We start from the raw sequence: 23,790 nt of genomic DNA, 5'->3' as shown, positions 1-23,790 counted from the left end.
CACCCATGAATTTGAGCTTCAGCTGTTAGCTTCACATGTTAAAGAGAAGACTTAAGGTCACTGTGGGCACTGTGGTGGGTAATAGATTGCTTTCAACATCCATACGGACTTACCGGCTATAACTTTGGTGCACTAGTTTATGAATTAGATACAAGGCACTTATAGGCAGTCAAAGTGTGTGTACATTTGCTGCTTTGTTGAAGGCAGGAAGTTAGTGAAAGTACAGTAGAGAGAGATTAATCATGACACTAATTTAGTATGAAGGGTTGAGGTAATTAAACACATGTATTAGGGTGCTGGGAAATTGAGCTTAAATGGGTCCTAAGGGTGCTGGGGTTTTTTTATGACATAACACTTCTCATGTATGTGTTCTACTGATACCATCTACTAATTTAAGACCAAAGCACCAAAGAAGGGTTGGTTCTCAGCAAAGAATGGTGCTGTTGAATCTGTACTGGTCAAACATCTCCAGTAAATGCATCTGACTGATTTTCCTTTCATTCAGTTCATAACAAGAAGGGTGGTATTTTCCTTAAATAACAATTATTTGATGAACAGATGTATACAATAGTATCAGTAAAAAATAATGCTTTAAAAATCACGGTTTTACAATGAACATTTTAAAAAGCCAAAAAGCTCCTATTATATGCTGCATGTTATGTGTGAGACATAACCATAATCTTGATGTGCTCAGCAATATGGCAACCATCTCTTTAAGAAGGTAGAACCTGTTGTAGTCCAAACAGTAACACTGTTTATGTTCCCATATCGAAGTTAAACATGGATGTTATGGGTGATGGAGTAGTTGTTATCTGCGTCCTAGAAACCGTGATTGTCTACTGGCCACCCTTGTGCAGGACGCACAACAAGCTGTCTTGTAATAGGTATAGACACAGAGCCGGGCCTGCACCACCACATTGCAGTTGTAGTATTTGTCTTTGCAATTTTCATCTGGGGAGAAAAAAAAGCACAGACCTTTATGATTCAGAAAGATTATGTTATCAGAGCAGATTATGGTAGAGCACAAATTTATTTTTAAAGATTCACTATCAGGTGAAAAAAGCATATATTTTAAAATAGCCTACCGATGTAAGTAAGTTAAATTATTAAAACTACAATAACTTTTTTTACTTGACTAAAATTATAAAAAAGTGCACATTTTAAAAAAATCTCCTTTACTTTTAACAGGTTGAGGGGAGATATGATTGCTGTCTATAAATATATCAGAAGGATAAATACTGGAGAGGGAGAGGAATTATTTAAGCTCAGTACCAACGTGGACACAAGAACTAATGGATATAAACTGGCCACCAGGAAGTTTAGACTTGAAATTAGATGAAGGTTTCTAACCGTCAGAGGAATGAAGTTTTGGAATAGCCTTCCAAGAGAAGCAGTGGGGGCAAAAGACCTATCTGGCTTTAAGATTAAACTCGATAAGTTTATGGAGGAGATGGTATGATGGGATAACATGGTTTTGGTAATTAAATATTCATGGTAAATAGGCCCAATGGCCTGTGATGGGATATTAGATGGGGTGGGATCTGAGTTACCCAGGAAAGAATTTTCTGTAGTATCTGGCTGGTGAATCTTGCCCATATGCTCATGGTTTGGCGATCGTCATATTTGGGGTCGGGAAGGAATTTTGGAAGAGGATTGGAAGAGGCTCTGGAGGTTTTTCGCCTCCCTCTGTAGCATGGGGCACAGGTCACTTGCTGGAGGATTCTCTGCTCCTTGAAGTCTTTAAACCACGATTTGAGGACTTCAATAGCTCAGACATAGGTGAGAGGTTTTTTGCAGGAGTGGGTGGGTGAAATTCTGTGGCCTGCATTGTGCAGGAGGTCAGACTAGATGATCATAGTGGTCCCTTCTGACCTTAGTATCTATGAATCTATAAACAGTTTGTGTTTGCTTTTTACACTTAATTTGGCTTGAATAATGAAAATAGACTAGGCAGTAGCACTTGTTTTTATAGTCAGGTTTGTGTCATTTTCACTTTCAGATTCTCAGGTAATAAATACCATGCTGCAGTGTTTGGGTGGCTAATGCTTCAGGGGAATATTAACAGTACTGCCAATCCCCAAGCACTGAAAAGTCATGAATCAGGCCCCCCACAATCACAAGATGGGCTTATAAATATTGAGATTTTGAAAAATAATAAATGTTGGGTTCTTTATATTTGCCTTCTGGGTTCTGAGCCACTAGGATGCACTCCATTCACATTTAAAAACCATGAGGGCTAGAAACTTGCTTTTTTGATGAAAACTGAGATTCTCACATAATCACATAACTCAAGGAGCAGGGATTTTAAGAAAAAGACCAAATAACACAAGGCACACAATAAAATCATGAGACTTGTCAGTATTAATTTGTTTTAAACAAAACTGTTTCCATGTGGAGGAAGAACAACAACAACATTTCTATCAGTCTTATGCTACATAAACAGCTAATTTTTACAAAATCTATATTTGTGAACAAATTTGACCTGAAAGTTGATGCAGAACAAAATGAGGTTCAATCTGCTTCTTAATACATCTTTCTCCCCTTCTCTAGTAATTATAATTAGTAATAAAATTATTACATAAAATTATGAAAAAATCCCTGACAATATCAAAGTAATGCAAAAATGTTACATTTTGGTTAATAAATTTTATGAAAGAAATTTGACTCTGCGTTGACATCTTAGGTTGACATTTTAAAATCAAGAAGAAAAGTGAAATCTAGGAATTATTTTGGGGAAGTTTTATCGCCCGTATTATAAAGAAGGTCAGACTAGATGCTCATAATGGTCTCTTCTGGCCTTGGAATCTATGAATGTATGCAACAGCACCAGGAAGTTCATACTGAAGAAATTTTTTTTTGCATGGATAGTTTCTCATACAAGGTATTGGAAGACATAGAATATTGTACATGATTAGATTTTCTGGTTTTAGGGCTAAATCAGTAAGAACCCACCAAATCAAACATTCAAAATACGAGGTGCCATAAAATACACACCAAAATTAACCCAAATGTGCCATTTTAGCAGATCAAAAAATCTCTCATGCTCTCTGGGACTTCAAAGGGAAGTCAATTTCTGACAGAGTTCAAGGAAAACATTTTAATCAGGAGACTCAAAGAGCTTGGCTTGTTTAGCCTAAGCAAAAGACAGCTGAGGGGAGGTATGATTGCTCTCTCTAAATACATCAGAGGGATAAATATTGGGAGGGAGCGGAGTTATTTAAGATAAGCACTGATGTCGACACAAGAACAAATGGATATAAACTGGCCATCAAAAAGGTTTAGGCTTGAAATTAGACAAAAGTTTCAGAGGAGTGACGTTCTGGAACAGCCTTCCAAGTGGAGCAGTGGGGGCAAAAAAATCTAACTCGCTTCCAGACTGAGCTTGATAAGTTTAGGAAGGGGATGTTATGATGAGACTGCCTACAATGGCATGTAGCTGATCTGTGACTGCTAGCAGCAAATATCTCCAATGGCTGGTGATGGGACACTAGATGGAGAGGGCTCTGAGTTACTACAGAGAATTCTTTCCCAGCCGTCTGTCTGGTGGGTCTTGCCACATGCTCAGGGTCTAATTGATCACGGAATTTTCCCCATGGTCAGATTGGCAAAGACCCGAGGGGTTTTTCACCTTTCTCTGCACCATGGGGCATGGGTCACTTGCTCGTCTGAACTGGAGTAAATGTCAGATTCTCTGTAACTTGAAGTCTTTAAATCATGATTTGAGGGCTTCAGTAACTCAGCCAGAGGTTATGGATCTATTACCAGAGTGAGTGGGTGAGGTTCTATGGTTTGCAATGTGACTAGGTCAGACTAGATGATCATGATGGTCCTTTCTGGCCTTAATGTCTATGAGAACCTACTGTACCTTTTTAAAAAGAGAGCCTTGTTTTGTTTAAAAATGAACTCCTAAAATCAGAACAGAAAATAAAAGCTGAACCCAAAGAGCCTATACAGGATTGTTAAATATTTTCTCTACTAGATGGAGTTCCACAATCAAAACAGTCGAGTTTTCTTGTCTCCTTACCTATTTCTGGTATACAATCCTGAGTGTTACAAGATTCTTTTTCTTCTGGTTTAAGCTGTGGATCACATTGGTTACTGGGTGTCAGATCATCTGACAGACATCGCACTTCTCGAACCCGGAATCCTCCTTCACAGGATTTGGAACACTGAAATCAAATGAGTTAAAATTCAGGAAGGTGATAATTTGTACTAGGAAACCCTCACAGAGAAAGGGGGCGTATACCCTTATCCAAAGCCTCCTTCTTTCCATTGACTTCAATAGGATTGGGAGCCTTAAAATGCTGACTAGAAAGTTATGGGAGTCATTTCCTGTTAGGGCTCAAGAAAAATCCCCTGTCCTCATGATCCCCAGGACAAATGAGCAAGACAAGGCTCTCTCTAAGAGAAATCACTTCAATTGAAATACTCTCATAGTACCCCCTTCTGGGGTACATTTTATCAACCATCCTGTTAGCTGGATGACAGGAAGCCAGAAAGATTGTTATAGATGTGAGAGGAATTCGAGGAACAATTTGTAGTGTGTGTGTGGTGGTGGGGGGGGGGAAGGTTCCAACACGATGGAGTGAAAAACAACAACCCCAGCTGCAGCTCTTTCTTAACAGTCAGTGTGATAACAATGGGAATGCTATTTTCCTGTCTGATGAGCAAGGGTCATTGCTTCTGCTCAGGGATTGGCCTGTACACCACACCAAATCAACCTCAAAGAGACTATTGAACAGACAGTGGGTGTCACGCTGTCTGGAGTGGTTCACGACTGTGAGTGCCTACCTCAGGGCAGATTGTCAGACAACAGGGAAGACACCCCAAACTGATGGTGTTTTGTATTTAGATTTCACCACGCCAGGGACAAATGTGAACTCCTGGATCACTATACCAGTCTTACCATGGAGTCACAGACAGACCCCTTAGACTCTCTAGTCTATCTTGCCACCCAGACAACTGGACTTTCTGATAAAAGGTCACTTAAACCAAAAATCACACCACATCAGGTTGCTCCCAGTCCCAAGACACCAGTCACTTACCCCAGATCAAATGGTACTCTAGATCTTACACTAAAGACAACACTGGTAGCCAATTCTATAGTCAACTAGCTAAAGGTTTATTAGCTAAGAAAAGGAAGCAAGAATTACTGAGAGGTAAAGTAGGTAAAATATATGTACAGGTGAGTCACAGTTTGTAATTCTAAATGGTGGCAGTGATGCAATAAACTTTTCAGGGTTCCCAGATCAGGGCCATCCCTAGCCATTTAGGTGCCCTACGCAACCCCCCGTGGTTGCGGGGGAGGGCGTGTGGGGCCCTAGGCCTCCCCGCCTAGGGTCTGGGAGGCAGGAGCTGTGGGGGGGCACTTTTGGGGGCCCCACAGGCCCAGAGTGGCCCAGGGGATTGGCGGGGTGCTGGGAGCAGCCCGCTCCGCTTCCCTCGCCCTGGCCCCAGCCGTGTCGCTTGGGGAAGGGGGCTTGGGGGAAGAGATCCCACCTCCACACTCACTGGCAGTGGAGAGAAGCGGAGCAGCCTGGCTCCAGCCAGCTCTACTCCACCAGCTCCCAGCCACGACGCTCCGCTTCCCGCCGCCGGTGAGTGCAGGAAGGTTGGGGAAAGGACGCCCCCGCACTCGCTGGCGGCTGGAAGCTGAGTGATGTGGCCCAGCCCACTCCGCTTCCCTTGCCCCAGCCCCAGCCATGTTGCTCAGGGGGATGGGGTTAGGGAAAAGTTCCCCCCCCCCAGACTCACCGGTGGCGGGAAGCAGAGCAGCCCAGCGCCAGCCAGCTCTACTCCACCAACTCCCAGCTGCGGGGCTCTGCTTCCCGCCGCCGGTGAGTCCGGGGGGTGAGAGAACCTATCCCTAACCCCCCTGACCAGCGACATGCCGCCGGTGAATGTAGGGGGCATCCTTTCCCTAACCTCCCCATACTCACCAGCAGCGGGAAGCGGTGTGCCGCGGCTGGGAGCTGGCAGAGTGGAGCGGACTGGGGCCGGGTTGCTCCACTTCCCGCCTCTGCTGGTGAGTGCGGGGTCGCTGGGAAAGAGGTGGAATGGGGGCGGGCGGGGGGCGGAGCAGGGGGGGAGGGTAAGAAGTGGGGTGGAGGGAGTTGTCCGGGGCTCCACACCCCCCTAGGGATGGCCCTGCCCCTTGCAGTGGGCGCAGCCTGTGCGGGGGCCGGCCAGGGGATAGGGCTGGTCGCAGGGCCGGTGCTGCTGCCTATACAGCATGCAGTTGCCTAGGGCACCATGAAATTTGGGGCAATTTGGTGCCCCAATTTTCAAGGTACCCTGTGCAGCTGCATATGCTGCGTATGCCTAAGGATGGCCCTGTCCCAGATTGTCCCTGGGGAATCTCCGCTTTGCATCTGGTACACTTCCCTGTAGGAGTCCAAATAGTCCAGAGATGAAGGATCTTTCCCTGAATCCATACTTATAGCTTCTTCTCATAGAAAATAAGCTGACAGGGTCACTACCCATGTGGGCTTTTCCTTTGATGACAGAGAGAGGTACACATTTTGGGTCTTTGACCTCCGATCATCACAATGACCACTTGCTTCAAAATGAGCACTTTTCTGTTAAAGTTCTTCATATGCATTCCACAAGGTTTCTTTCTCCCTTTGATGGGTTATTTAGTTACAGGTGTTTACACAATGTAATGTTTGTTATTACACTATAACAGGATACAGATAAGTGAAAACAATGCAAGCAACATTCCATTAGTTTTCATGAAGTTTAAACACCAATATACTCTTATACATTTAACAATCACTTTGACCTATGCTAATACACAAGTGAATTGGCCTGGGCCTTCAGCATGAGCTGGCACCTGGTCTGCCGCATCACAGTAGGGAAAAGAGGGAAGGTGGGGGGAGAACTGTGATTCCTTAATCCCCAAATGCACTATACTTTCTCGTGGCACCTGTAACCAACTCCAATGCCCTTTGATCAAAACACACAGGATTGTTTTAAAGTAAATGCAGCCTGTGTGAAATATATATGGAATTGATAGCCCAGGAGTCTTTAATTCACCCTCTAGCTACAGAAAATGTTCTGAAAAAACAAAATCTCATTTTCTCTAGAGGAGAAAAATATTTATGGATACCATAAACATGCTGCAATGTGAAATTCATGTGCATTCTGCTCAACTGAACTAAACAGCTTTTGCACAGAACAAACATGGGTGATTGTGGAAATGAAAACTGAAGGGAGGGAAGACGGGACGGACAAGGGCAGCTGAGTCTTGACTACTGCTACAACTCAGTGTCAAATGTAGCAAGTTGGAGTATCAGTGAAAGTCGCAGACCTATTTGCCACGTCTCTATCACTCCCTTGGGCTGACCTTACATACCCTACACACCCCCACATACAACGCTGGAGGACTGCAGGGGGCAAAGAGTTCTCCTCTGTGTCCTCTCCACTTCTTGGACCATCCTACTCAGCGTAATCACTGAAGTGCTGCTTCATTTTGGGAGCCAGGAGGACTTCACCGAAAGGGCCAAGTTCAGCCTGAGTCTAAAAAGAGTGCCATTCCACTGACTGCAGCGGAGCTGCACCAGGGCAGACTTGAGCTGAATTTGGCCCTAAGAGAAGCTATAACATCTGGATCACAGATTTGCAGGGTGGCTTATTACTGTCTCAGCACTTACTCCTATACGTGCACATACCATTGGCAATTGCTGAGAGTTCTGCTCTGGTTCCTGGCACGTCTACTAAAATCAGACACAGAAACAGCACCTTCAAGTATTCTTGAAAACCCCCAAAGAGGATTAAGTGTTTTAAACAAAACAGCCAGTATCTTCACAAAGGTCTTTAAAAACTCCAGTCTTTGATAGTAGAGATTCACTTTGGCCAAAATTGGCTGTCAGCAACACCAACAGAAATCTGAAGAAATTCCACTGACATAAAACAACAACAGGAATAATACCTGACTCTCAGATAGTGCTTTTCATCAGAACATCTCAAAGCACCTCACAATTGCTAATTTGTTTAACCTCAGCCCTATGAGGTAGAGAAATATCATTAGCACCATTTTACACATGGGAAACTGAGGCACAGAGAGGTTAAGAAGCTTGACCAAAGTCACACAGGAATTTTGTGGCAGAGCACAGACTTTAACCTGGGTCTCACTTTAGACTGACTTCTGTTGAGTTACTCTGGATTTATGTTGATTTTATTGAGAGCCAAACATGAATTTTGGTTTTTAGAGAAGCACCCAAGAAACAGTTACAGGGAGAAATCTGGATTCTGGTCAGCTACTTTGTTTTATTTTGTTTTTCCCTCTGAAAAAGAGTGGCTAAAGTGTTCCCCCTTCTTTTCTGCTTTCCTTTAATGCCCTAAGCGTGGCCAGATAAATGAGTAATGCAAGCAAGAGGACAAACAAAAAGCAATTTCTATGCTTAATGTCATGTGGGAAAAAAATGTCAGGAGGGATTTAGAATCATATTACTTTCAAAGGCACTTGCCTAAAGGTTTGCAGAAGGAAAATCAAAATGAGGGATCTGTGGGCTCTCCACACAAAGGACTGTCATTTTGGATTTGATTTAAGGCCATGGAGAGGAGTGAACTACAGCATTTGATAAGATGGCATCTAAGTGCTCATCAAACATATCACATGTCCTTCTGAGGAAATACTGGAGTTTGGGTTTTCATTTTTGTGACAAATGTTCATTTTTCATCATAATTCTAATAAGCTACTTTGTCAAAGATGAGCAACGTTGGGAAGATATATGAAACCAAAGTCACTTGTGGCACTGGTGCACAGCAGCAGGCCCACTTCCTTGGAAATTGTTGATACATGGCACTCTCTACACAGTAAGCTCTACTCTCAGTGATGTTCCAAGTACTGTAGACTGTTTTATGGTAAATATCAGATTGCTTTGGGAACTGGAGCACATCCATCATTCTTTAGTGTCCCTTAATTTTAAATGAAGTCATAATGCTGGAAAGAGGCACTTCTTAATGCTCTGGGTAATATCATTAAGGGGTGAAACCACTTAGTAACAGAAAAAATACATAATTTGCAATAATTATACTCAGCTATAGAGGGCCAAATTCATACCTCGTGTAAGCAGGCCCTGTATCTTTATATTCTGTCTCATCTATTTGCTGAAGGACTGAAAGGATAACTGGATTTATCAAGTTTGATTTTGATCATTTACACCCATTTCCCTGGAATGGATCTCCAATAAAAGCCCATTCAGGCTTCCTAGTCTTAACACAGATGCTAAAAGAAAAGGAGTACTTGTGGCACCTTAGAGACTAACAAATTTATTTGAGCATAAGTTTTTGTGAGCTACAGCTCACTTCATCGGATGCATCTGATGAAGTGAGCTGTAGCTCATGAACACTTATGTTCAAATCCATTTGTTAGTCTCTAAGGTGCCACAAGTACTCCTTTTCTTTTTGCGGATACAGACTAACACAGCTGCTACTCTGAAACAGATGCTAAGAACAGTTTATTGGTATTGCTCTTCACCCAGCAGTCAAATGAAACATGATTCATACAAAGAACTGGGGGATAATTCAAGATGCATGATTAATTAATAGAATATTATTAGGTCCAGTTGTAAGAACATTTCTATTTTTGCAGAACTAATTTTCCAAGTACAACATGTATCAGTTGTTTAATCTTCTCCAATGCTAAATACTTAATAGCCATTTTTCAATGCAGACTTAGTTGCAAGAAAAACATCTGTATCAAATTTTAGTATTACATTCATGCTGATTTCATGGATTATTCAGAAACATACTGCATACTAACAGGTTTCAGACTAACAGCCGTGTTAGTCTATATTCGCAAAAAGAAAAGGAGTACTTGTGGCACCTTAGAGACTAACCAATTTATTTGAGCATAAGCTTTCATGAGCTACAGCTCACTTCATCGGATGCATACTGTGGAAAGTACAGAAGATCTTTTTATACACACAAACCATGAAAAAATGGGTGTTTACCACTACAAAAGGTTTTCTTTGCCCCCACATCCCACTCTCCTGCTGGTAATAGCTTATCTAAACTGATCACTCTCCTTACACTGTGTATGATAATCAAGTTGGGCCATTTCCAGCACAAATCCAGGTTTCACAAACCCACTCTCCTGTTGGTAATAGCTTATCTAAGGTAATCACTCTCCTTACAATGTGTATGATAATCAAGGTGGGCCATTTCCAGCACAAATCCAGGGTTTAACAAGAACGTCTGGGCGGGGGAGGGGTAGGAAAAAACAAGGGGAAATAGGTTACTTTGCATAATGACTTAGCTACTCCCAGTCTCTATTCAAGCCTAAGTTAATTGTATCCAATTTGCAAATGAATTCCAATTCAACAGTCTCTCGCTGGAATCTGGTTTTGAAGTTTTTCTGTTGTAATATCGCAACTTTCATGTCTGTAATCGCGTGACCAGAGAGATTGAAGTGTTCTCTGACTAGTTTATGAATGTTATAATTCTTGACATCTGATTTGTGTCCATTTATTCTTTTACGTAGAGACTGTCCAGTTTGCCCAATGTACATGGCAGAGGGGCATTGCTGGCACATGATGGCATATTTCACATTGGTGGATGTGCAGGTGAACGAGCCTCTGATAGTGTGGCTGATGTGATTAGGCCCTGTGATGGTGTCCCCTGAACAGATATGTGGGCACAGTTGGCAACGGGCTTTGTTGCAAGGATAGGTTCCTGGGTTAGTGGTTCTGTTGTGTGGTATGTGGTTGCTGGTGAGTATTTGCTTCAGGTTGGGGGGCTGTCTGTAGGCAAGGACTGGCCTGTCTCCCAAGATTTGTGAGAGTGTTGGGTCATCCTTCAGGATAGGTTGTAGATCCTCAATAATGCGTTGGAGGGGTTTTAGTTGGGGGCTGAAGGTGACGGCTAGTGGCATTCTGTTATTTTCTTTGTTAGGCCTGTCCTGTAGTAGGTGACTTCTGGGAACTCTTCTGGCTCTATCAATCTGTTTCTTCACTTCTGCAGGTGGGTATTGTAGTTGTAAGAATGCTTGATAGAGATCTTGTTGGTGTTTGTCTCTGTCTGAGGGGTTGGAGCAAATGCAGTTGTATCGCAGAGCTTGGCTGTAGACAATGGATCGTGTGGTGTGGTCAGGGTGAAAGCTGGAGGCATGTAGGTAGGAATAGCGGTCAGTAGGTTTCCGGTATAGGGTGGTGTTTATGTGACCATCGCTTATTAGCACTGTAGCGTTCAGGAAGTGGAACTTTTGAGTGGACTGGACCAGGCTGAGGTTGATGGTGGGATGGAAATTGTTGAAATCATGGTGGAATTCCTCAAGTGCTTCTTTTCCATGGGTCCAGATGATGAAGATGTCATCAATATAGCGCAAGTAGAGTAGGGGCGTTAGGGGACGAGAGCTGAGGAAGCGTTGTTCTAAGTCAGCCATAAAAATGTTGGCATACTGTGGGGCTATGTGGGTACCCATAGCAGTGCCGCTGATTTGAAGGTATACATTGTCCCCAGATGTGAAACAGTTATGGGTGAGGACAAAGTCACAAAGTTCAGCCACCAGGTTTGCCGTGACATTATCGGGGATACTGTTCCTGCCGGCTTGTAGTCCATCTTTGCGTGGAATGTTGGTGTAGAGGGCTTCTACATCCATAGTGGCCAGGATGGTGTTTTCAGGAAGATCACCGATGGACTGTAGTTTCCTCAGGAAGTCAGTGGTGTCTCGAAGGTAGCTGGGAGTGCTGGTACTCCCTCCTCAGGGCCTACACTACCAGCAATCCATCAGTGATCTTCCTGATAACACCATCCTGGCCACTATGGATGTAGAATAAATGGACACAAATCAGATGTCAAGAATTATAACATTCATAAACCAGTCGGAGAACACTTCAATCTCTCTGGTCACGCGATTACAGACATGAAAGTTGCGATATTACAACAGAAAAACTTCAAAACCAGACTCCAGCGAGAGACTGTTGAATTGGAATTCATTTGCAAATTGGATACAATTAACTTAGGCTTGAATAGAGACTGGGAGTGGCTAAGTCATTATGCAAGGTAACCTATTTCCCCTTGTTTTTTCCTATCTCCCCCTCCCTCAGATGTTCTTGTTAAACCCTGGATTTGTGCTGGAAATGGCCCACCTTGATTATCATACACATTTTAAGGAGAGTGATTACTTTAGATAAGCTATTACCAACAGGAGAGTGGGTTTGGGGTGGGGTGGGGTGGGGAGAAAACCTGGATTTGTGCTGGAAATGGCCCAACTTGATTATCATACACATTGTAAGGAGAGTGATTGATCACTTTAGATAAGCTATTACCAGCAGGAGAGTGGGATGTGGGGGCAAAGAAAACCTTTTGTAGTGGTAAACACCCATTTTTTCATGGTTTGTGTGTATAAAAAGATCTTCTGTACTTTCCACAGTATGCATCCGATGAAGTGAGCTGTAGCTCATGAAAGCTTATGCTCTAATAAATTGGTTAGTCTCTAAGGTGCCACAAGTACTGCATACTAAGAAAGGCAATAAAAAAAAGTACTCCCTCTTGAACCACAGTGAAATAACTAGTGGAAAGTCACTCTAGGTAACATCCCGAAACATTGCCATAGTGAAGGTTTCTCCCTTTTCTTTGTCCCATAAGGTATATTCAAACCCACACATATACAATGATAGTCAGGGATTACTGGTCTGTGTGTAAAAAATGTTTAGACTGAAAATGCCCCCTCTCTCTCTTTTATTTGATGTGGTCAGTTAGGAATCTAATAAAACAAACAAGGGGACAAAAAAAAACCCTCCAGACACTTGGAACTATATAGAATTTGAGACCTCCCAACAACCTTATAAACAGTTAATTTCTATTTATTCTGATAAGCAGCATATTCTTCACTGATATTATTCCTGCAGATAGTATTATTTTTCCTAACATGGTGTAGTTTTTCTGAAACATTGGTTTCATGAATGTTAGTTCTCGTTATATTTTGTGGGCCAAATCTTCAACCTGGGTAAATCAATATAGCTTCTCTGAGGTCAATGTGTCTATGCCAAGTTATATCAGTTTAGGAGGCAGCCTTCTTTTGTGTTAGTTGCATTGAAAACTGGGATTGTATTCAAATTATATACAAAACTAGAAAATAAGTTGCAATATTTCCCAAATGCTTTTTGAGAGAGAGATGATGCTGGTGACGTTATTTATTATTTGTACAGTGCCCCAAATTGTGACAGGCAGTTTGCAGAAAAAAAAATAAAGACATAGTATGGAAGAAGTTCAAAACAAGAACCAGATCATGCCAACACTGACTAATGAATACAGTTACTACTAGTGGGGGAATGGAAACGTTCACAGTTGTGAGCACTACACTTGTAGTTATTTTTTTTTTTGCAGTACTGGACCCTACTACTGGAATTATTACATAAATGGATGGCTGAGAAAAACAACTGCAGAGATGAGGCAAGACAAAATTACAATGTGAAAATCACACGTTTGCTTAGCTATGGTATGTGCACATCTTGAAGGCTCCATTCAAGTTCTTTTTATGATAAAATAATTCCATAAATAATCTCCATTTATAAAAACTGGTAAATTAACTCCAGTGGGCTGCAGCATGTGTTTGTTATCAATTCCACTAGTAGCTGAGTGGTTTAGATCCTAATCTCCAAAAGCTTTTAAATCCTTTCCAAATCATTCTTGCCCTGGTGGTGCCCTTCTTTCCTGTATCATTCAGACCCAGCAGCAAATGTAAAACTACAATACTGCTTACAAGTCTCAACTCAACAGTAATGACATGTTCGTCTCTCAGTGGGGAATTTCCCTGATATATCCTGAATATTCCAGAACATTTAGAGACCATTGCATTGCACATTATGCAGACAATATGGGAAAGCGGCACACACATTGCTCTGCAATTTTTCCTGGGAATCAAGAAATCGTATTAGGCAATCCTTGAGCTGGCTCTCTGAAATTTCTAGTCATTGTACAAGTGACGATGCAAATTCATTACATGATGAAAATAAGGGAAATTGCCCATACTAAGAGTCCAACTAGTACCTGCTGAGGTAAATAGAAAGATTTGCAAGATCATGCTGTAAGAAACCCAGCAATATCAGAAAAGTTTAATAGCCATAATTAGTAATGTTTATTTATCAAGCCTATTTATACGTTTATAGTATACAACCTAAACAAATGAAGAACATTAAATGATATGGACCTGATCTTAAAAGATGGAGATTCCACAATGATAGACATGAAAAAGGGTCTGAAAGCTTGTCTACACAGATAAATTAATCTGGATTAAGATACAGTGTGGATTTAAAATGGAATAGCTATTTCTGATTAACTCCCTGTGTGGGCACTCTTATCCCAGAATAAGAATGCCTTAATCCAAATTAGTTTGGTCCACTTGGATAAAAATAATTCAGTTTAAAGTACTTTTATTCCAGAATAAAAGCATCCAGACAGGAAATTAATCAGGAATAGCTATTGCAGAGTAACTCCCTGGGTAGCCAAGCCCTGAATAGAAATCTCTACTCCCTTTTAATTTAAAATAGGATTTGCCGGTGTTCAGCTTCTTGCAGGGTTACACCATATATCATGAATAAATATTGCCCCAGGATCATTTTAAATTCACAGTCACAAAGGGATATTCTTTAGGGGGAAAAAACTAACACAAGTCAGCCTCAAAGACCCTTGATTGTACTAAACTACAGCTGAAAATTTATTTAATCAATTTTACTGCAATTGTTTTCTGTTGTAGAAACATCAGAAAAAAATGCCATCAAGAAGCAGCTAGAAGAATGGTAGTTTTATTATAAGCAGCTGCAGAAGAGAGCATTGTTGCATTATTGATTAAAATGGGCAGCTAAAACCACAATCGCACACCACAAAACCACCACATTGTGACTGACGGCTGTGCTGCTGCAAAAGCTGTGGTGAGATCTCTAGGCTAGTGTCACAGAAAAATTGCTGACATTAATTTAATATCTGTTAAATAAGTTCCTTTCTACCTCACTTTAAGATCAATAAGAGTTTAAAGTTAAGTTATTTCTGATTTCTGAATTTGGCCAGAAGTATTTTTCTAGCTATTTCTTAGGGATCAAATGCCAGTTCCACTGTGGAATGGACTGACCATTTCATAAAATTCCTCAGGCATTTTAATTCACAGATTTACCAGTCACACAAAGCTGGCTATTCTCAGCAGAGCCTTTTCCATTTTTCCAGTTTAATGACACAATGCTGAGAATATGGGCTCATTGTTCGTTTGGAAGGCAACATAAAGCCAGATTGCCGTCTCCCAGTTAAACAGGCAATCTGGGGTCTTTGTGCCCAAGTGCCCCGTCCTCTACGGCCCACACACTCTAGCCCTATCCCAACTTGGATTCTCACTCATAAGTACCCTCATACCTGGTGAGGACTCACCAATTCTTCTTCGGACAGGCTGAGCCTATGTACTTCCCAGACCACTGTTCCCTCTATTCCGGAAGGCTGGGATCTATCCCAGAGGAGGAAAGACTCAGCCTCCACTTTGCCAAACACAGGACTATGTCTGGAGTGTTACCTCTGCCTAGAGTACCCTAGTAGAGTCAAGATCCAGGTGACAGCAACAAGGACCCCCCAAGCACAGAGTCCTCTTCTAGGATGGTATTGGTGGGACCCCTCAAAGCAGTGGATTTCAGAGCTAACAATTAAGGTGAATGAGACAGTCCAAGCTGAGTCTCCAGACTCAGGCAGAATCACTGTATTGCTTACACTTGAGTTTTCACAATCATGACAAATTTTTAAAATATAAAGTTGAAATTCTGAAGTATTCACATGAGTCCACGAGCATCGCCCTAAGCACTGAGCCTACAGTACCATGGATAATTCTACTGACCTTGAAGTGAAACTTAATATTCTTTGTACATGAATTATATTGTAAATAAAACGTGCTTTGTGCTGTGTCAGTGTTGCAAAGTAGCTGGAAATCTTCCACAGAGGGCAGCCGAAGAGTCCCCCAACAGAAAGGAATCTGGCTTGACACCACAGCATTTCAGATGTCTACATTCTCTTTTATCTGATTAACTAAATCCCACATTAGTTTACCCTCACTGCAGCTGAGGAGATTTGGGAGTGTGGAGGACGCTCTATACCATTTTTCTGCTCCCTTCATCATGGACAAGCTGGGGGCCATAAGCGGCATAAAGACTGCTCTAAATTATGTTGTCTGCAGTGGTCCCATAGGGTATGTCTTCACTACTCACCAGATTGGTGGGCGGGGATCGATTTAAAATTTAAAATCGATCCCCGAGCGCTCTCCCGTCGACTCCTGTACTCCACCGCGGCGACAGGCGCAGGCGGAGTCGACGGGGGAGTGGCAGCAGTCAAGACACCACAGTAAGTCGATCTAAGTACGTAGACTTCAGCTACGTTATTCACGTATCAGAGTAACAGCCGTGTTAGTCTGTCTTTGCAAAAAGAAAAGGAGTACTTGTGGCACCTTAGAGACTAACCAATTTATTTGAGCATGAGCTTTCGTGAGCTACAGCTCACTTGCTGTAGCTCACGAAAGCTCATGCTCAGATAAATTGGTTAGTCTCTAAGGTGCCACAAGTACTCCTTTTCGTTATTCACGTAGCTGAAGTTGCGTAACTTAGATCGATCCCACCCCCTAGTGTAGACCAGGGCATAGGGACAAGGATCAGGTGAAGTAGTATAAGCTCCATTCTTCCTCAGCATGCCCCCCATATGGAGGGAGACATGGGTGATGCAGAGGCAGCCGCACTACCTGGGGATTGCTTTCTGTTGGGGTTTCAGAGTAGCAGCTGTGTTAGTCTGTATTCGCAAAAAGAAAAGGAGTACTTGTGGCACCTTAGAGACTAACCAGTTTATTTGAGCATAAGCTTTTGTGAGCTACAGCTTATGCTCAAATAAATTGGTCTCTAAGGTGTCACAAGTACTCCCTTTCTTTTTCTGTTGGGGGACTCCTTGGCTGTCCCTGTAGGGAAGATTTCCAGCTGCTTTGCCCCAGAGGCAGCAGAAAACAGGTTTTATTTACAATATAATTCACGTGCAGAGAATATGAAGTCTCACTTCAAGGTCAGTATTATTCCCCATGTGATGTTTTTCATATAAATACAAAGGAGATGGTCAGAGATGCACCATTCTGGCTTGAATATAGAAAAGAAAAAAAGGACTTACTGTGCTCCACTCTGTATTAAACCACTTAGCCCCACAGGGTTTGAGGTAGCAGGACTGCTGGCTGGGCGGTCTTTCCAAAAATGAACATTCATAAGGGTTCAACACATCAAAACTGCCTTCCGTTTTTCTAATACAAATGACTTCTCTCTGTTGGGTTCCGCTTCCACATTCAATTGAACACTGCATCAGGGAACAGAAAGAGCGGTGGAAGTCACATAACAGCATACCTCTGATATTCTAGTCACATACTCTTGCTACTCTCATAAATTAAATATGCATTTTAGACTAGCGTTCTGTGCCACCAGAGGGATAGTCACACTTTATAAGTATTAATGTTCTGAAGGAGGAAGCTTTAAAGCTTGGTTTGCCTATGCTCCAAGTCCCTGTATACAAATCTGGACTGCAACATTCTAAAGTCTTTTTGTACATCCACTGAACGGAGGCAGATCTTTCTTCTCATCCCCAGCACTGCAGTCCTGATTATTCACTCTTTCCTATGCCCTGCCCACAGCCCAACTTTATTTTATGCTAGGCAACTGCAGGTGAAAAGTGGACTTGAAATACTGCTGCCCCGGGAAATATTATACATAACACTTAACCTTAATAGTGCCCCGAGGCCCTGATTCAGCAATGCACTTCAGCAAATGCTTATAATTAAGCTTCTGAGTAGTCCCATAGAAGTCAGTGGGATTACTCATATGCTTCAAGGTTAGCCTGTTTAAGTGCTTCACTGGCTCAAGGCTATACAGCTTTTTGTCACATTTTTGTTTAGGGGAGAGGGATAGCTCAGTGGTTTGAGCATTAGCCTGCTAAAAACCCAGGGTTGTGAGTTCAATCCTTGAGGGGACCATTTGGGATCTGGGGCAAAAATTGGGGATTGGTCCTGCTTTGAGTAGGACTAGATGACCTCCTGAGGTCTCTTCCAACCCTGGTATTCTATGATTTTATGAACTTGCAAGTTCTAGGTTTACAGGTTCTATCCTTTGTACTGTTCCATATGGCTAACCAGTAAACAAATGACACACAAGATTTCTATTGTTTATTTATTTGGGCACCAAAGTTCATTTTTCAAAACTGTCCATAAGGAAACAGGTTTCAGAGTAGCAGCCATGTTAGTCTGTATCCGCAAAAAGAAAAGGAGGACTTGTGGCACCTTACAGACTAGCAAATTTATTTGAGCATGATGCTTCCGATGAAGTGAGCTGTAGCTCACGAAAGCTTATGCTCAAATAAATTTGTTAGTCGCTAAGGTGCCACAAGTCCTCCTTTTCTTTTTTCATAAGGAAACAGGATTACTTCGTTTAAAAAAAGAAATCCTTACATTTGTCGTACTGAAGCAGCTAAGGTACTACCCGGTCTTGTTACCCAAAATTAGGGTCAAATTTTCAGAGGTGCCTAAGTCTCATTGACTTTCAAATGAGAATTAGGGCTAGTCTACACACAGTTTTTACAATGCTTTAATTATCTCAGTTTAGAAGTTTTATACTTGTATAACTGCATCCACATTAGGTAGTTGTACCACCTTAATTGTATCGGTTTCTAAACTGGCATAGATAAAGCAGTACAAAAACTGCGTAGCAAACCCCTTAAGCTCCTGAATGCCTACATAACATGGAAAATGGGACTTAGATTCCTGTCATTTAGTTTTGAAAAGTTTGCCCCCTAAACTGCAATACCTATTTTGTAGATCACTCAGAAGCAATGAAAGATACATAGTATTTAGTCAGCACGTGATAAAGAAGGGTTATCAGAAACACACTTGGAGGATTTAGTGAAAGCCAACAAAACATTTTCCCCCCAGTAAATTTCTAAACAAAATCACATTCTGAATGGATTATGTCAGGAAACTTTTGTGTTTCCTGTTGAGGATATGACAGCTGTAACTGTTGATTTGAATTCAGAGCATGAAATTCCAACAAATGTGAACATTACCAAAACCAAACCAAAAAGGATACTCTGACTAAAGCCATGACAACACCATTAGCTTAGTTTCCCAAACTACATTAAAAGTAAAGAAGCAAAAGGTGTAAACACAGGATTCTTTATCTTTACATTTCACAGCTGTTGTTTGATTTCTGTACTTGGTCTCAGCATATTATATTTACATGGCAGTTTCTTTTTCTTACTTATAGGAAGAGGAAGGTCCATCGCTGTCTTGAGAACTATTGCACACTTTTTATCACAAGGATTTATTTTGCTCATGAAGTAAACTTTATAGCAAATTTAGGTTAAACACTGAGACAATACACTTTCACGAAGCTAAAATATCAGTCTGTGATATTAAACTGAAATAAGTTGGAGGCTTTCCACTCTAAAGAAACATTTTGTTATGTTTGAGCATGACTGGTTTTAAAGTTCGTAATGTGATAACATATAACTTGAACCAGGCCAGTATGGGATACAAATTTCTGTGAGGCTCTGTGAAAAGGAACATTGAGAATAAACACTGAGAACCCTATATTTATTCACTAGGTTTCAGGAGCCAATTTAGCTTACAGTGACCGTCTGAAAATAAGGCTCACAGGCACAGGCTGAACAAGGCACAAATCAGGAAGCTAATCTGTTGGATATATCTTAAGAATACTAAGGGATGTTAATCACAACCTTGTACATTAGAGTCTCTTTTTAAGGCCTAAAGAGAGACTCACAACAAAATTTTCCTTATGTCCTAGCCTGTGAACCAATTAATAATATTTACTTATGGCCAGCAAACTAGCCTCCACTTTGTCAAATGCATGACAATAGCCTAAAAAACACTTTCTGTTTTGCCTTGGTTTTCATTAGTGGAAGGGAACATATGTATGAGCATATAATACAGATCAGATGACATCAATGAAAGAGCTTTACTTCTTTTCATAGGAAAAGGCTATCACCACCACAAACATTTTCCGGTGAACTCTCTTACGGGCTTTCTGTAGTTGTGAACTGTTGACACAGGGCTGGGAAGTTGCGGGAATATTGCTTGATCATCCAACTCTTCTACACTACTGGCCTAGCTAGCACTAGCAAAACTCAGATCCTTTTAATTCTCCACTGGTGGCAGCAATGGTAGGCATGCTGGTGAAGGCACTGGGGAGGTGGTTTTTTACCATGTATTATCATGAATTTGCTTTCGTGGTGCATATAACCTCTCCTTTGCTGTCCATGAATGGTCATATGCACAAGCTCTTGTCTGAAATAGTGTTAACAGACAAAAGGTCTTGTGAATATTGGAGTGAATATGTAATTTCATATTACAAGAATATAACAATATTTTCATGCTTACAATCTTAAATGGATGATGGTTTAAGATGGGTCTTAATATTAAAATATTCTCCCTAAGCCTCCATCACAGATGCAGCCAAAAAGAAAACACTGGGTTGCCTCCATTGGCCTTCCAACAGAATGCATAAAACTAGGATAAAAGACAGTGATGCCCAGAGGTACCGTCAGGCTCCAAGACACATGCTGCTAAATATGCTGCGGGACTGCTGGGTGGGAGGTGATGTGTTCAGTTCCATCTCATGAATGTTGCTTAAACAAGACGTCTGGAGGCTTTTAATATGCATTGCCAATGGTGACGATAAGATGGTTTGACTATCATTAATAGGGATTGTATCATTGAGAACTGGCCTTGAGAGGACTGAAATCATCAGTGGCCATCAATCATCAATCTGTCTGCTGGCACTTTCTGGTCACATTGCCTGCCCTTCTGGTTAAACAAAGTCCCTGCATATCAAGCTCTGAAGATTGGACTTGATGCCGGGAGGGGACCCGGCCCAGTTGTGGACTGGCGGTGGTCGCACAGTTGCCCACAATTAACCCTGGCTGCACCAAATTAGTAAAAACCCTGTGGCGCTCTTAGATGCCAGGAATAAAGCATACTGAGTCATGGACACTCGGCTGTCTAAGTGTAGTGTTGTTGTATGCCACCTGTGCAGCTGCTTTTCCTCTCCAAAGTTCATGTAGGTCCTAGAGGGTTTAATAATTGCTCTTATTTAACATCTATTAACTACCATTAAGAGATATTGTGATGACACAAGCTGTAATGCCAGCATTACCCTGGTGACATGCAGCTATATTAATTCTTTTCATAAGCTATGGCTATGGACAATGTGTTCTCCTACCTCTTTCAGTGCATGTGCAAATTGGAGCCTGGATGGAAAACAGCTGACTCAAGCAGAACCCCAGAAAGAACTGCATGCATCTGATGAAGTGGGTTCTACCCCACAAAAGCTTATGCCCAAACAAATTTGCTAGTCTATAAGGTGCCACAAGTACTCCTCATTCTTTTTTTAGAAAGAACAACGTAATGCTAAATGAAAAGGGAATTGCTTCAAGGACCTGGTGAGCACCTTTATCTGCCCACCTGCAGTTAGTATTTGTTTTTTATACTGCAGTGACACCTAGGAGTTCCAGCCATGGATTGGGACCCCCTTGTGCTACACACTGTACAAAAACTTAGTGCGGAGCCTGATGGTCATAGTGTAGGGTCATTACTAACACAAAAGGTGAGTCATCAAAAGTTTCTTCTTCTGTCTCTGGCTAACAAAAACACTCCATCCATTTTTCTATGCATATGGCCTGGTCATGATGGCTCTTGCATTCATCACTTCTTTGCTTACTTATTGTAACTCTTGGATCAAGATAAGATGTTTAAAGAGGAAGCTGCAGCTGGTACAAAGTGAGTGGGTTGAGTTGATGAGAACAAATTGCACTGGTGCTCTGCATCTTTCAAGGACTTCTGGATCTACATCAGAAACCTCCAATTGCTCTATTTAGCCTTTATGTGATTAAACCATATTATCTCAAGGACCAGCTGTCCTAGGACCTGCCACATCACCTACCAATGTTCACTTCATTGTACCCAATATCTACAGCAGCCAGTAGGCTCTGGAACACTCCTCCAAATGAGACCAGGAAAAGTCTAGTCCTTGCAAGACTTGTGTCTTCACCAAAGCATTCCTCAAAGAGCCAGAGCAGATGAGAAGACAAACCCAACAGCATCCTCAAAGACAGATGATGAAAACCTAACCAAAGAGGAGGATAGCCAATTGGCTTATCATTACACACAGATCTCACTGTTTTCTACAAGTGCCTACAATGAGTATTTATTATTATTAATATTATAATAGATGGATTTTTTCCTTTCTATACAAAACCTCCCTAGACCCTTTATGTTACCAAAAGTGTTACAAATCTTTATGACATTTTGTTTGATACTGACTTGTTTGTTTTTGCAAACACTGAGCAAAAGAAAAAACCCTAACTGATTATATTCACCAAACGACCACACAATGTGTGAAATAACTGCACATATCCAGGACTCTGCTCTGTCCTACCAGCCTTCCCTGCACCTTGTGCCTGTAGGGATCGGGTGTCACTTGCCCTGTGGCAGCACAGGGATCCCTCTGCAGCTCTGCTGTCTAGGTCCTCTTGCTCATTCCCATGACAGCGGGGCTGTAAAGAGCTCCCAGTGCTACTGCAGGAGCCATTCAGAAGCAGGGTGGCCTCCCACCTGGCCTGGGGCATGTCCTCGTCCTCACAGTCCTGGTCAGGGTGTCTCTGCTGTAGTATCCAAACCTCTGTATTATCTGAATCCCTTCCTTGTCCCCCAGCATTAAGTACATGCAGGGACAAGGAAGGTATTTGGATAATATCGAGGCTTGAATAATAGCGTTTCAGATGATCCTGAGTATACTGTACCTGCACTGGACATCTGCCGTGAGTCTTACTTACTAAGGTGTGACATTGAAACATAACCCTCCCTGCTCCACTATCTCTGAGTCCCAAACCTGCTGTGGGGAAGGCAAAAAAAAACCTACCCCACCTCACTCAGACTAGTGGTGACCCAACCCCCAAAGGAAAAGGGCAACTAGTGTAATGCCCAGAACAGGCCAAGAGGAAACCCAATTCTTCTATGATTATATGGCTGGGAGGGTGCTGCCAACCATGTCCAGGTGAAAGAGGGCTTCTCCGGCCCTGCGCGAGATATAAATACTCTCCCAGTTAGCTGGAACGGCAGCCCCCCTGCACCTCTGACCTCATTCAGCCACTTCCTGCTCCCCACTCCATCCAGGAAACTTTTCCCTTCTTGCTCCTCTGCTACTAATTGCAGAGTAAGTCCTTAAAGGGGGCAACAATACAGAGGCAGTGATCAGGATGTAACCCCTCTGTGTGTGTGTGTGTGTGTGTGAGAGAGAGACTATATCCCACGTCTGCTTTCGGGGGGCGGGGTCACCTTCCTCTGAAGTATTTGGTGTTGACTACTGGCAGGATACAGGGAATGCACCTTGGATCTGATCCAGTTTGGCAATACCCTATTTGGTATGGTTACAATCAGTAAAATTGGTTAGTCTCTAAGGTGCCACAAGTACTCCTTTTCTTTTTAGTACTCCTAGAAAAATCCAACACTCTGTTGCTACCAGCACACTTCTTTGTTTGTTTGTTGTTTTAAAAGGGAGGGATGTGTTCACTGATACTGCTCCTGATTCAAGCAGGATTATAATCATGAATCCTTTGAAGGTTAGAGTTCATTTCTTCAGCCTTACAAATTCTCATATTGTGTGTGGTTTTTAGAAAATGCCTGAATCTGCCAGGGTTTTCCTTCAGTGTTTGCACATATCTATGTGAGGTGGTGTTGGTTCCAGGCTGAAATGGAAATTTGGCTGACATGGGCTCTTATTGCTT

At 42.1% G+C, this 23,790-nt stretch overlaps 1 protein-coding gene across 2 annotated transcripts in view; it reads right to left on the bottom strand.

Moving 5' to 3' along the window:
* Positions 1–808: 808 nt before the first annotated feature.
* THSD4 (thrombospondin type 1 domain containing 4) overlaps positions 809–23,790 on the bottom strand; it is a 589,516-nt gene continuing 566,534 nt past the window's right edge. For both annotated transcript variants that reach the window (XM_077828709.1, XM_077828710.1), the window contains 3 exons: positions 17,122–17,301; positions 4,025–4,169; positions 809–951 (listed from right to left, as the gene is read on the bottom strand). In XM_077828709.1, coding sequence (XP_077684835.1) covers positions 809–951; positions 4,025–4,169; positions 17,122–17,301 — 468 coding nt within the window. The remainder of the gene's footprint in view (positions 952–4,024; positions 4,170–17,121; positions 17,302–23,790) is intronic.

The sequence above is a fragment of the Eretmochelys imbricata genome, chromosome 10 (assembly GCF_965152235.1).
Source record: "Eretmochelys imbricata isolate rEreImb1 chromosome 10, rEreImb1.hap1, whole genome shotgun sequence".
NCBI lineage: Eukaryota > Metazoa > Chordata > Testudines > Cheloniidae > Eretmochelys > Eretmochelys imbricata.
This window is presented reverse-complemented; position numbering and strand designations above follow the sequence as displayed.